The sequence below is a fragment of the Canis lupus genome, chromosome 20, assembly GCF_048164855.1.
Source record: "Canis lupus baileyi chromosome 20, mCanLup2.hap1, whole genome shotgun sequence".
NCBI lineage: Eukaryota > Metazoa > Chordata > Mammalia > Carnivora > Canidae > Canis > Canis lupus.
The window spans coordinates 57869672-57883734 of NC_132857.1; the positions used below are offsets into that span (position 1 = coordinate 57869672).

Genomic DNA, 14063 nt, shown 5'->3' on the forward strand with positions numbered 1-14063 from the left:
TCAATAGATTTCCTTTTTCATTTTGTTTATGATTTCCTTCACTGTGCAGCGGTTTTTAATTTCATGATGTAATTTCATTTGTTTATTTTAGTTTTTGTTGCCCTTTGACTAAAAATAATTTTCTGATTTAAGGAGGGTAAATTTCACCATAGAATCTCATGTAAATAGTCTGATTCTTATTCATTAATAATCTTTTTTGAACTGTGGCATTTCGTGTGTATACCCTCACAAATGTAATTATTAAAATAACTTGGTTAAGTGTTGCTTTAGGTAAACCAAGAATAATAGGTACTGGTCTGTGTCTAAGCAAGAGCTACCCTTCATTTTCTCAGTTCTTTCCATCGAATCTCTCATTCCTTCTGTCAGAAAAACACATCTTTGCTATCATATAACCCATTTGGAACAAGGTTACTTTGGCTAATAATACTTAATTACTATCTGAGGATCAAGGAGGAAAGGCATGGGTACTGCATATCCATGAGGTAGGACATTCTTAGACAACTTTTTCCTATTCAACAGCAAGTGGAGCCTAGCTGTTCTTTGTTTAGAACCTAAAAGAGAAAAAAGTTAACAGCTATCTAAGCACTCTAGTTTTCATTTTTGGCTAAAACTTTGTTAGGTGATTAGACTTGAGACTTGTTTGGTGTAATTTGTCTTGAAAAAGCCTGAAAGGGACATGACAGTTAATATTTTCTATCATGCATATTTCATTGTTTGATATTTAAAGTTTTATGGCTGTGATTTTTTCTTAGATATATTCCTAGTAATAAGAGGGTCCTTGAAGTCCATTAATTTAATTCATTTTTAGTATTTATTTGCTGTATCTTATTTTTAGAATTTGTAAAATTCTCAAAATATTCAGAACTTAAAAATTTATTAAAATGGTGCAAAATAGCTACTGTATAAGTTAGAGATCCCAAGCCTGTTTGCTGTTCATGAATTAGACAATGGCTCTTTTCTTTGACATGATTTTAAGAGATTTGAATAATAAAAGGAATTTGATATTTGAAATGAGAATTTATACTGGAATATTCAAAGCATGAAAGGAGAAATACAACATTTGCACTTTAAAAATTGTTTCATTTTTAATAAAACAGACAGAATATTCACAGTTAAATATGAAGATAAGTGGCATGGAAAGAAAATCAAGTGGAAGAAGAGATTCTTTTTTGGCACAAACAAAAGATGCAAAAGAAAACATGAAACCACCAGTCAAAGTATGTTTTTCCAAACTTAAATAGAACTTACAAAATTAAGATATATTGTAGCTTGAGAACATAACAACTTTTAATTGAAAGAAAAAGCAATTAAAGGCTAAATAAAAGGGTTAAAGGGGAATAATAGAGCTTAGACTAAAAAGATTGTTAGGATAATGTGGAACTCTAGAAAAACTTTGGGAGATGATTCATTCTTTTTATTTGTTTGTTTGTTTGTTTATTTATTTATTTATGATAGTCACAGAGAGAGAGAGAGGCAGAGACACAGGCAGGCAGAGGGAGAAGCAGGCTCCATGCACCGGGATCCCGATGAGGGATTCGATCCCAGGTCTTCAGGATCGTGCCCTGGGCCAAAGGCAGGCACCAAACCGCTGCGCCACCCAGGGATCCCTGATTCATTCTTATTAAAGTTACATCTGCTTAATATGTAGCATCCACTAAGTACAGTAGCCCCTTTGAAGTGGAATGAACTCTAGGTATGAGTAGTTACAGCATAGGTAGCATATAAGAGAACATTGTAGAACTTCCGTTATTGAAAGAATGCTTAGGTGAGATATCGATTTTGGCCTCATTTAAAACTCATAATCTTACTAGTTGACAGTTAACTGATTTCAGACAATAATTCTCTTCTGTGACTTCCAGTAAGGGTATTCTAGAATCTTGAAACTGTGGTCCTGGCAAAATGAAAGGAAAAATACTATTTTTAAAGAATGACTCCCAACACAGTCTGGTAGCAACTATAAAATAGAATGAAAACCAGTGCACTGAAAATTTGTAAAAATAACAGTCACAGTGTTACTGTATGGAAAGTATTATTTTGGCAACTTTTATTTTTTTTTATTTTTTTATTTTTTTAAATTTTTATTTATTTATGATAGAGAGAGAGAGAGGCAGAGACATAGGCAGAGGGAGAGGCAGGCTCCATGCACCGGGAGCCCGATGTGGGATTCGATCCTGGGTCTCCAGGATCGCGCCCTGGGCCAAAGGCAGGCGCCAAACCGCTGCGCCACCCAGGGATCCCGGCAACTTTTATTTAACTTAATTTGTGCTTCAGCTTCAGAGCTGCTGATGTTCTCTCTTCTTGCCAAACTACTTAATTTCCATATGTTGGCCTGAAAGCATATTTGTGCTTTGTTTATAAGTAAGTTGTCTACTTTTTGAAGAGTAGTGATAATTTTTATTTTCTGAATGTTTTCTAGAAGTAGAATGAAAGCAAGGGACACTGTACTAATTATTAACCTAGGATATCCTGTAGGTTTGAACTTTAAACTTAACTAGTCATTATTGAAGAACTTTACTTGACTAAGATAACCTAGGATAGAGATTGATTTGTAATATTGGAAGATAATTTGGAAACTCAAATATACATTTGTCTTTTATAAATTTGCAGTTGAAATTAGAATCGTCTTCTTCAAAAACAAAGAGTGAAATGCCTTTGGAAGAAGAAAAGTCTACTGACTTTGTGTTTATACCGCCAGAAGGAAAAGAATCAAAGGAAAGAATACTAACTGAACATCAGAAAGAAGTACTCAAAACAAAGAGGTTTTGTAGTCTTTTATATTGAATTGGTATTCTATATTCACACTTAGATTTCATGCAATTAACTACAACTTTGTGTTTAGAACCAAGTATACTCGGTATAATAATGGTATATTTTAATGTCAAAAAACTATGCCATGCAGGCTGCATTTCATAATGTATACAGTTGTTACTTAGTAACGGACCAAATATTTACGCATTTAGAGCTGAATCATTAATGGAGGTAGTGTTGGAGAGAGAGAAGATGGTTAATGGAAAATAAACTTCTAAGTCTTAATATTACATTGTTCTTAAAAGATAACTCGATATACAATTTTAAGTTTAATTTCTAATTGTAGGAATACCACATTTTGAAGTTACTTACGTAAGTTCTTTTTCAGGTATGATATTCCTGCCATGTATAATAATCTGGATGTTTCACAAGACACTTTTTCTCAGTATACTCAAGAAGAGTCCGTGTAAGTATGGAAGTTGTTGAAGTAACTGGTTTTCTAATTTTAATTATAAACAGTATTTTAATTTATACATGTTTGTTTCAGGGAAATTCCTACTTTAACTGAAAAATCAAAGGAAGATTCTAAGGTGATATTTAAGGTATATTTGGTATTTCCTATTTTGGGTTTTTAGAATCATTATCCTTTTATGAAGTCTCTTGTATTAATTTGAAAATACATTGCATAATCCTTCAACTCTATCTAATAGACTTTGGTTGAATTGTAGTCATTGTGTTTGTAGATGTGTGTCTGTGTGAGGATGTGGATGTGTATCTGTATGTATGTAAATATAGTAGGATTTATTAAATATAAATACATTAAATTACATAAGTAGAAACTAATGGGCATCTATCACCAACTTTGGAATATTTGCAAAATACTGAAAGTCAGTGATTACCTTTTGAACGAATGAGGTTTCATACTAAGATTTCTCCTAGAAAGTCAGACTTGTTTTTCATTAATCTATATACATGTGTATGTTTCTGTGCAGGACGGACAAACAGAGAGTGACATTGTCTTTCCTCAAGATGTCACAGAAAACTGTGGTACAGATGAACATCTTGGAAAGGCTTCCCTTTCGAATGAGTGTGTTTCTAATGACACAAATCCAAAAATACTGAGCAGTAATAATGATGCCAGAAAGAAAGCTTTAATTTCATCAAAGAAAACCACCAAATGTGCATCTAGTGCAGAAAATACTTCTGGTGTCAACAGTAGTTCATTTTCTAATGCCGTCATTTCTGGAACTCCCCCACAGCCTACAAGTCGGAGGCAAACCTTTATTACTTTGGAGAAGTTTGATGGTTCAGAAAATAGACCTTTTAGTCCGTCCCCCTTAAGTAATATGTCCTCAACTGTTACAGTGAAAAATAACCAGGAAGTCATGAATAAAACAGATATTCCACCAAAGGCAAAAAAAAGAGAAATGGCTTTTGTAAAATCTGATTCTGAAAAAATAGTGCATGGGATTAAGAAATCAAGCAGAAGGTCGAATAAAGCTGAACAAACAGGGAATAAAAGGTCTAAGCTCTTAATGAGATCTGATCAGGAGAAAAATACTCAGGAATCTATTGATGGCACAGTAGTCTTAGAAAATAACCCACCTGGTTTGCTTAATCAAACAGAATGTGTGTTAGATAATCTGGCTCACCTTTCTGAATCTGCAGTGGAGAATGAGGATACAATGCTTAAACCAACAATAGAAAATGCAGTATTACTAGAAAACAATACTGTAGAAGAGAAAACAGGAATCAGTTTGGAATCCAAAGAAAATACACCCCCAGCTGTAATACCAGCAGACCAAATCGTAGATGAGGATAGTCCTGTTCAGATCACTCCAAATCAAAAAACCCTTAGACGATCCTCAAGGCGACGTTCAGAAATAGAGCCTACCACTGACAGCCAAGAAAAGGAAAATAATCCTCAAAAAAAAGAAAGACGTAAGGAAGAAGAAAAGACCCTTCAGAAAAGTCCATTGCATGTAAAAGATGATGTGATACCTAAGCCAAAAGTGATTTTTGAACAAAGTGTGCAGGATAATATAATTGAGAAAGGAAATAATTTACATGAGAAGACTTTTGGGGAAACCAGCACTATTGATGAAATTGATGAAAGTAAAAGAAAGCTAGACCTTGAGAATATTAAATCTGAGGGAGATGGTGCCCAGGACATTGCAGATAAGCCCTCTGAAAAACCAGTAAGTGGACGAACACGGTATCAAACCAGAAGAGCATCCCAAGGTTTACTTTCCAGCATTGAGAACTCAGAATCTGATAGTTCTGAGGCAAAAGAAGAAGGTCCCAAAAAGAAGAGATCTGGCAAATGGAAAAACAAAAGCAACGATAGTGTTGACATTGAAGATCCAGAGGAGAAAGTGATAAAACAGGAATGTATAAATATCCAACACCAGACACTTGATCCCAAAGCAAATTCTGAAGTAGAGAGAGACCTAAAATCTCAGATTTGTGAACAGAAAGAGGAAAATAATGTAACTATTGAAGATTCTACGGCGTCTTCAGATTTATCGCAGGTTTCTGATGACGTACCAAATACTTATGAGGGAAAAAGTAAAACCAACAAATGTGCAGAATATTCCTTTTCAAACCCTTCTGTGCCAGAATCAAATCTAAGGACTAGAAATGCCAGCAAGAGATTACAAAAACGAGATTCTGTAGAAAATAACACTGTGGGAGAATCCTCAAAAACAGGGACATCAGACGTTTCTTTGCCTTCTGAAAAAACTTTACAAATGCTCGAATGCCAGCATAAGAGAAGTAAGAGGGTAAGGAGATCTAAAGGTTGTGATTGCTGTGGAGAAAAATCACAGCCTCAGGAAAAGTCATTCATTGGGCTAAAGAGTACAGAAAATTATGATGTAAAGGTCAGTGAAACCAAAAAGACAGATACGCAAACACCTGTAACTGTATCAGAAACTTCTAATCTGTGCTCTGAGGTAAAACTTTTAGATGATGAACATCACAGTGTGAATTTTCATTTGGATCTCAAGGAGGAGAATGATGCTATTAATGATTCATTAGTTATATCTGAAACGGAGTTGAAAGAAAATCCTACTCAAAACCCTCTTCCTTCCGAAGTTGTAAGTGTTGAAGAAACCTGTGATATGGATTCTGAAGAAGCAACATCTCTTGAAAGCCAAGAGCCAGCCAATAAGAAATGTAAAACTGCTAGCCCATGTTTAAGTGATTCCAAAGATAATTCACTGGAACATTGTTCTGCCTTGGAGACCAACGAAGAAAAGCCAGAGTCTGTCTTGGAAAAGGAAGTAAGTTTAGAGAACATTGTCAGTGCTGAAACAAATGCATGTAAAATTAAAGCAGAATTCGATCCAGAAGAAGCAGAAGCTATTGAATTGGATATCGAAAGTGATAAATCTGAAGCTAGCTTTTCTGAACAAAAGAGTACTGAAACTGATGTTCTTGAAGAAGAGGTAATGGAGATAAAGAGTGAAAGAAGTGATGAATCTGAAGCGGAGACAGCTGAAGAACTGGAGGCTGAAGAATTTAAATCTGATATTGGTCATTCTGATAATACCACACCTATAGAAGTGAACGCTCAGGTGGAGATACCTAAACAAACAGCCGCCGGGGAATTAGATGAAGGAAGTGACGAATCTGGTCCAGGCTCATCTGAAGAAGTGAATGCTGAAACCGAAAATTGTGAAGAGACAGTGATTGGTGAGGTGAGCAGTGAAACGGACCAAGTTAGGGAAACAGAGGACGGGGACTCGACCAAAATCTCTACTATTCCTGTAGAAGCCGAGACAAAGACATCAGCTACCGAAATCAGCAATTTTGTTCCCAACACACTGGAGATAAGCACTGAAGAAGGGAAGGTTGTTGACTCTAACAAAACTGAAACAAATACTGAATTTAGTAAGTCTGAAGAAACCATATTAGAGAACAATCGAATGGTTGAGGGAAATGATGAAGTTTTACAGGAAGTTCACCATACTTCAGAGAAAGTGGAGGAAACCTCCCAGTCTCGGACATCTGAAGCAGCCATCTCTGATCTAGTAACAGAAGACAATAATGCATCTCCTCAGAAATTAAGGGAACTTGATCCTTTATTTATATCAGCAAATGGCAGTCCTAGTGGCATGCAGACACGCTGTGTCTGGTCTCCTTTGGCTTCTCCCTCCACCAGCATTTTAAAGAGAGGACTAAAAAGACCTCAGGAAGATGAAATATCGTCACCTGTTCACAAGGTAGGAGAATCGAGGCTGCACATTAACTAGCCCATGTTTATTTATTTATTTATTTATTTATTTATTTATTTTTTAATTTATGATAGTCACACAGAGAGAGGGAGAGAGAGGCAGAGACACAGAGGGAGAAACAGGCTCCATGCACCGGGAACCTGACGTGGGATTTGATCCCGGGTCTCCAGGATCGTGCCCTGGGCCAAAGGCAGGCGCCAAACTGCTGCGCCCCCCAGGGATCCCACTAGCCCATGTTTAATTGAGTGTTTTGGCCGTACAGTGACACCTGGTGAATGACAGACTTTAGACTGATGGGACCACTCATTTTGAGTAACAGCCACAGTGACTAGGGAAGAGAGCACGCAGACGAAGAAGGGTTGATAAAGGGGCTTGAAGTCCTTTACTTCAGGACACTAAAGATCTTTAACCACATACATTAATGAGGTTCTCCTAGGATTTTTTTTTTTTTTTTTTTTTTGCTCATAACATGAGGAAACATTTAGAAACTGATAAGCTTTAGTTGGCACTCACTGTGTGCTAGGACATTACGCAGTCTGTCACCTTGAAGTGTTTCTATAAACTATTATTTCCAGACCTTAGCTAATGAGGAAAGTCTCAGGCTGTGCTTTTATCAGTTTCTGGATGTGATTTGATTCATAATTTTATTTCCCCATCTTTACTAAACTGACTCCTTTAGCTTGTAAACATGGATTTCCTCTATGTACCTGCTTTAGCTCCAGCTCCTGACCCTCTAACTTGCACATCATTTGTTGAATGAATAAATTTAAAAAGTCAGTTACATATGCTTACAGAGCTCAGCTTGTCATCTCCTTAGTAAAGGACATGTTCTGAAAAGGTATGATGTGAACATTCTTTAACTTTGAAATTGAACCTGTGTTTGTGTATACAGACATGCGTGATAGAAGAGAGACTTTTGCCTTTAACAAGCACCATTGTGAAGAGTTCCTCAAGATGTATGAAAAAATCTTACACTGAGAACTCAGTTTTTTGGCTTTATTTTGCTTTGCTTTTATATTGAGGCTCTTGGTGTGTGGGTTTTATATATATATGTATGTATTTAATATAGAAGTTTTTATAAAGCCTGAAGATAGAATGTATTGGGGTTGAGGTCTTCAGTATATTTTATTTATTAAGGTTTTATTTATTTGAGAGAGTGAGAGAACAGAGGGAGAGGGAGAAGCAGGCCTCCTCCACTGAGCAAGGAACCTGATGCGGGAGTCTGTCCCCAGGACCCTGAGATCATGACCCGAGCTGAAAGCAGACATTTAACCGACTGAGTCACTCAGACGTGCCCTCTTCAGTATGTTTTGTTTGATAGTGTACCTCATATTTAATTTTTATTTAGGCAACAGCAAGACATTTTAGTTTTCCATAGGAGGAAAGTATAAATCTGTCCATTCTTGGGAATCAAGACCAGGAGACATTTATATACGTGGTTAGTGGTTATGCCTTATTGCATAATTATTTATTGCATATTTATATCAAAAATAGCTGAATGAATGAACAGATCATAAGAGTTTAGAAGAGGCCAAAATGAAAAATTGCTGTGACTCTGGTACCCTCTAAAGGGTATACAGGCTAGCGTGATACACCAGAGACCAGTTAGTACTATTTCTACTTCTTTTCCTTGTATTTTTAAGTCACTGTAGTAAGCCTACAGGGTAAGTAGAATTTGATGATAACGATTTCAACTGCTATACGCAGTTTCATTTTCTACCACTGTCTTTGTTGGTATTTTATGTATAGACCATTTAGTACGTGGATAATTGGAATGACCAGTGGTATTAAGTAGTATCTGTGAGAGCCATTTGGAAATGCAGCTGTGTGCACTGGCTTCTAATCCTACATGCTATTTTGGGGGGACCTTATAATGAGAATTTATGATGTGATTTTTTTTTTTAATTTGTTGAATAAAAACATGACCCGTGTTTTCAGGTTCGCCGTGTCTCCTTTGCGGATCCGATATACCAAGCAGGATTGGCAGATGACATTGATAGACGATGCTGTAATGTTAGGTCCCATTCTTCAAATAGTTCTCCCATAGTAAAAAGTGTTAAAACTTCACCTACTGCACATTTTAAGGTAAGCTGCAGGCTTTAAAATACGTGTATATGTATGCAGGTACAGAATTGCATAGTACAATTTGTCTTAAAATTAATAAACTTCTTTGGTGTGGATACATTGTTTTGTCTGCAACATGGTAAACAAGTATGAAGAGGTGGAAAAGGCAGCGATAATCCCAAAAGCAATTGATTAGGTTAATAGTTGACTCCATTTTCTCAAAATTGTAGGAAATTAGTGCAATCTAAGTAATGAAAATAAAGTTTGTAAAATTATAGTTTTCTAGGGTTCTGAGTGAGTTTTTTTTCTCTCCTTTCTTCTGTCTAGCATAATGCCACTTCAACCAAAGGATTTCTGTCCCCAGGATCACGTAGCCCTAAATTTAAGAGCTCAAAGAAGTGTTTAGTAAGAAGTGATTTAGTTTTCAAGCAACTTTATATTTTCATGTTCAGTCAGGTGACCTCTATTTAACGATTTGAAATTTATTCTAAGATTACAGAAATGGTTAAAGAGTCTATGCCATGTCCAACAGAAAGTGTTTACCCAGCTTTGGTGAACTGCGTGGCTCCAGTTGATATCATTTTACCTCAGATTACATCAAACATGTGGTAAGTAGTTGTTTATGCTGGCTTATACTTAACGATGCCACTTGTTTAAGAGGAATATTTAAATGATTGGGCTTCTTAGATTTAGAATTGATTCCTATGCACTTTCACACATTTTATTTTAGAAATAATTCATTTGGGAAGAAAAGTGTCTTATAATAATACAGTAATGGCTAAGATAATTGTGTGCTTAATTTTTGCCAGGTGCTGTGCTGAGCTCTTTGCATGTGTTCTCTTCTTATTTAATCCTTTTTTTTTTTAATAATAAATTTATTTTTTATTGGTGTTCAATTTGCCAACGTACAGAATAACACCCAGTGCTCATCCCATAAGGAGTCTGATTATTTTTTCCACTCTTACAAGTTGAAGTTCAGAAAGGTTAATCCAGCAGTGTCATGCAGCCATTAAGTCATAATACAAGTGAAGTCTGAGACACATACTGGGCTTAGTCTCTTTCCAACGCTATTGCTTAAGCCAGGCAAACACATCAAATTCAGATTGTAAAAGGATATGATGATGTTTTTCCTTTTTCTCTTAACCTCTTCAGGGCAAGAGGACTAGGACAGCTCATTAGAGCTAAGAACATAAAAACGATTGGTGATTTGAGTACTCTTACAGCGTCTGAAATAAAAACTCTTCCTATCCGTTCTCCAAAAGTGTCCAATGTAAGAAAGGCTCTTAGAGTCTATCACGAGCAGCAGGTAAACTTAGATGTTCTAAATCAAATATAAATAAATGATACCTCAGTAGATAGTCTTGCTTAAAAACTCATTTTATGCCACCTTTTCTTCCCTTCCCCCACAGTCAAGAGTAACTTTAAAAGATCACTTTATAATTCCACAGATAAGTTGGCTTCTTGATTTTTGTACAGTTTTATGTAATGTATTTCTTTATTCAAAATTTCTCCTCCTACTTCCTTGTCTCACTCATTTCCACCAAATTGGTGATTGATTCCATGGATACTATTCCTAAAACCTGGATGTTCAAATCTAAACATTGTAATGAGAATCTTGCAAATTTGTAGTTAACAGTATTTCAGTTTTGATGTCCAACACAACTCTAATTTTTCTTGTTCTTAACAACTTTTTGGACATTAAATATTTTGGGTCATAGACATTTTTCAAGATTCTCTACTTCCCAACTCCTCATAAGAATATATGTGCAAAACTATATCACTTCAGAAGGATTCAGACTACTGAAACCTTTGCAGAGACCCTTTTTGTGTCCATTGAAATTATGCAGAATTATGAATAAGTGTAAACAGTACGTTAAACTTGAAAACCAGTGTTTATATTAGAATTTCTAAGAGTGGAGTTTGCTAACTACTGAAGACTTGTGCTGTTTTTTTTTTTTTTTTTTTTTTTTTAAGTCTCTGATTTAAAGATTTATTTGTGATCTTTAAAACTCTTTTAAGTAATCCAAAGACTACATTAGTAGTTTGTAGCCTCTGCCTGCTGTGGACATTTCATAAAAGTGGGATCATATAAGCTTGGTCTTTGTGACGGGCTTCTTTGAGCATAATGTTTTCAAGGTCACATATATCAGTATTTCATTCCTCTTTATGGCTGAATAATATTCCTTGTGTGAATATACAACATCTAGGTCATCCATAGATGACCACTTCAACCAAAGGATTTCTGTCCCCAGGATCACGTAGTTGCTTAACAGTTGCTTAACATTTGGGTTGTTTTTACTTTTGGTCTTATGTACACTCCTATACAAGTTTTTGTGTAGACGTGTTTTTCTTTTCTCCTAAGTATCTACATAGGAGTTGAATTGATGTACCCATCAGTATGGTAACTCTAACCTGAAGCTGATTTTCTGAATTTTCTCAATCACTAATCAGTAATCCTGGGAACACCTTTCAAAGTTGCATTCTTTTTTAAAGAAGTCCATATGATTTTAAGCTTGGCACTCTCTCTGCCTTGTATTTTCTTACCTTCTAAACTTGGGAAATACAGTGTAATTTTGTTGACTACCATAGCTATTTCTTGAGAAGTCCACTAGAAAATACTACAAAGTCATAACCAGCTCTTTGGTGGGAAAGTGCTTTATAATCCCATTTTGTGTGTCGTTAATAGAACTTAGTTTCTTGGCAGGATTAGCTGAGCTAATAGTCATGTTTTGGACTAGGAAGCATAGTATGTTAGATTCTTTTCCAGTGTTAGTTTTGTTCGTTTTTTTATTTTTTATTTTTATTTATTTATTTATTTATTTTTTTTGTTTTGTTTTTTTTTGTTCGTCTTTTTAAAAGCAACTTTTCAATTTGTTGGTTTTGTTTTTGTTTTACTGGCCTATGTATAATCAAGGTAAAGTCTCGTGGACTAGAGGAGATTCCAGTTTTTGATATTACTGAAAAAACAGTAAATGGAATACAAACTAAATCTGTCCCTTCTGATGAAGAAAGACTTGCCTCAGGTATGTTTTAGCAAAGCAGGATTGTTTTATTTACAGGATCAGCTGACTTTGAAGAAATACTTCTGTTATGCGCTTCTCGTTTTAATTTGACCATACTCTTAATTTGACAGGTCTTGTGTGTGTGTGTGTGTGTGTGTGTGTGTGGCCAAGTGCATGAAAAAGTAACTAATTTGACTTCCAAGTATGTCTAGTTGTTTTTCTCTAATTGTCAGCTGCTGCTCCATCAAGGTCTCAAGGATATAAACTAAACAATGTTCCAGTTATGCTGTTAATAAAAATGAAGTCGCCTGACCATTTCTTTAATGGCACTGAATAAGTTATGGTGTAGATTTTTCTGTTGTTTTGTTTCCCTTGAGGAACAGTGATAACCTTAGCCTGCAGTTCTCAACCTAAATTCTGGGCACTTAAGCTTTTAACTTAAAAGGAGGTATATACAACCTAAGTTTATCTGGTAGACTTCATTGTGCTTTTTTTTTTTTTTCTTTTTCTTTTTCTTTTAGATTTAATTGATCCTGTTGCTTTAGAAACTCCATTACCTAAAAATCTTCTGGCGCAGATTAGTGCACTTGCTCTTCAGCTAGATTCAGAAGATCTCCATAATTATTCAGGAAGCCAGCTGTTTGAAATGCATGAGAAACTTGGTAGCATGGCGAACTCTATAATAAAAAATTTGCAGTCACGTTGGAGGTCACCAACTCATGAAAATTCCATTTAGTATTTTAAGAGAAAATTGAAGATTTTTTCCCCCCTCACATCACTGGATTTGTTGATCGTAAAATAAGTTCTGAAATATAGCACAATTTCAGACTGAATGTTTGAAAAGTTGGTAACGTTTCAAACCCTGAAGGGCTGTGATTTACTATGTAAGTTCAATTTTGTAAGTTCATTATGTAAGATTTTTGTTCATGCAACATTTTCTTGGCTACTATGTGCAGTTTTTCCAAAAATTTAAATATCCTACTGAAATAGTGAAGCAAAAACCAGAAACAAAAGCATTTTATTTCACACATTTTAAACTCATACGTACTCTGATGAAACATTCATGAAAAATGAAAAATACTTTATTTTAAGTAAGCAAAGTTGAACACTTCTATTAGAAGTTTTTGCTGAACTGATGAAGGTGTTTATACTTGTTTGTTTGGTTTTTTTATTTATATTTGTTGTGCCTGAGGCTTAAAAAATTTGTTCTCAGTAGAACACCTCAGGTGAGATGCAAAAAAATGGAGATGTGTTTTCACAGATGTCAACTTTGGACAACTTTGAAGAAAAATACCAAAAGTTGCAACTTTTGGGGTTAAAATATTAAAGCAGAACTTAATACTATTCCATTCATTTGCATTAGCAAATATTTGCGCAGCAGCATTTGCTTGTGAAAATTTAGTCGTATGAGACATGCACGACTTTTTAAAATGCACGACTATTTGTACATTATGTATAGATTATAATGTTTTTAATTTATAAATTTCAGCCTTTGTTAATGGCATGAAGTTTTCTGCGGCTACGTGTGAATACCTTTGTTTAATAGAAACCTATTTTGTATATATTAGATACTGAGATATCAGTATGGACAGTAGAAGTGCTTTGTGGGCTTGCTGCAGATGTTTGTAGGATTCTGTATCTACAAATGAAATAGTTTTGTACTTAGTAGTCTTAGTAAAAACATGAGTTTATTTTCTAAAGTAACCAGGAGTTAAAGTTATAGAAATGAGAAAGTGTTACGTGAGAACTTCACTATTCATACCCATACTTTTTTGTTGTTGTTGTTCGGAAGGAGGAGGGTATCAGCCACTGGAAAGCTTCATTACATTTCAGAGTTTGACTATTTTTGTTACAAATTGAACTATTAACTATTAAGTCTAGAATTAATCTGTTCTTTTCCACCTATACCTAAAGCAAACTTGAAAGAAATTTGAAACTGTTTTTGAAATATGTATGTTTTGCCTACTTTAAAGAAATAGGGTGTATATAATTAAAACATTTGTAAATTTTA

At 35.0% G+C, this 14063-nt stretch overlaps 1 protein-coding gene across 7 annotated transcripts in view; it reads left to right on the top strand.

Annotated features, from left to right (window-relative positions):
* RIF1 (replication timing regulatory factor 1) overlaps window positions 1–14063 on the top strand; it is a 49698-nt gene extending 35635 nt beyond the window's left edge. For 5 of the 7 annotated variants that reach the window (XM_072789172.1, XM_072789174.1, XM_072789173.1 and 2 more), the window contains 11 exons: window positions 1098–1217; window positions 2608–2759; window positions 3137–3214; window positions 3296–3350; window positions 3741–6974; window positions 8925–9071; window positions 9378–9455; window positions 9543–9658; window positions 10203–10356; window positions 11965–12073; window positions 12574–14063. In XM_072789172.1, coding sequence (XP_072645273.1) covers window positions 1098–1217; window positions 2608–2759; window positions 3137–3214; window positions 3296–3350; window positions 3741–6974; window positions 8925–9071; window positions 9378–9455; window positions 9543–9658; window positions 10203–10356; window positions 11965–12073; window positions 12574–12788 — 4458 coding nt within the window. In that variant the 3' untranslated portion in view covers window positions 12789–14063. The remainder of the gene's footprint in view (window positions 1–1097; window positions 1218–2607; window positions 2760–3136; window positions 3215–3295; window positions 3351–3740; window positions 6975–8924; window positions 9072–9377; window positions 9456–9542; window positions 9659–10202; window positions 10357–11964; window positions 12074–12573) is intronic. The other 2 variants (XM_072789175.1, XM_072789177.1) reach the window with 1 other exon arrangement.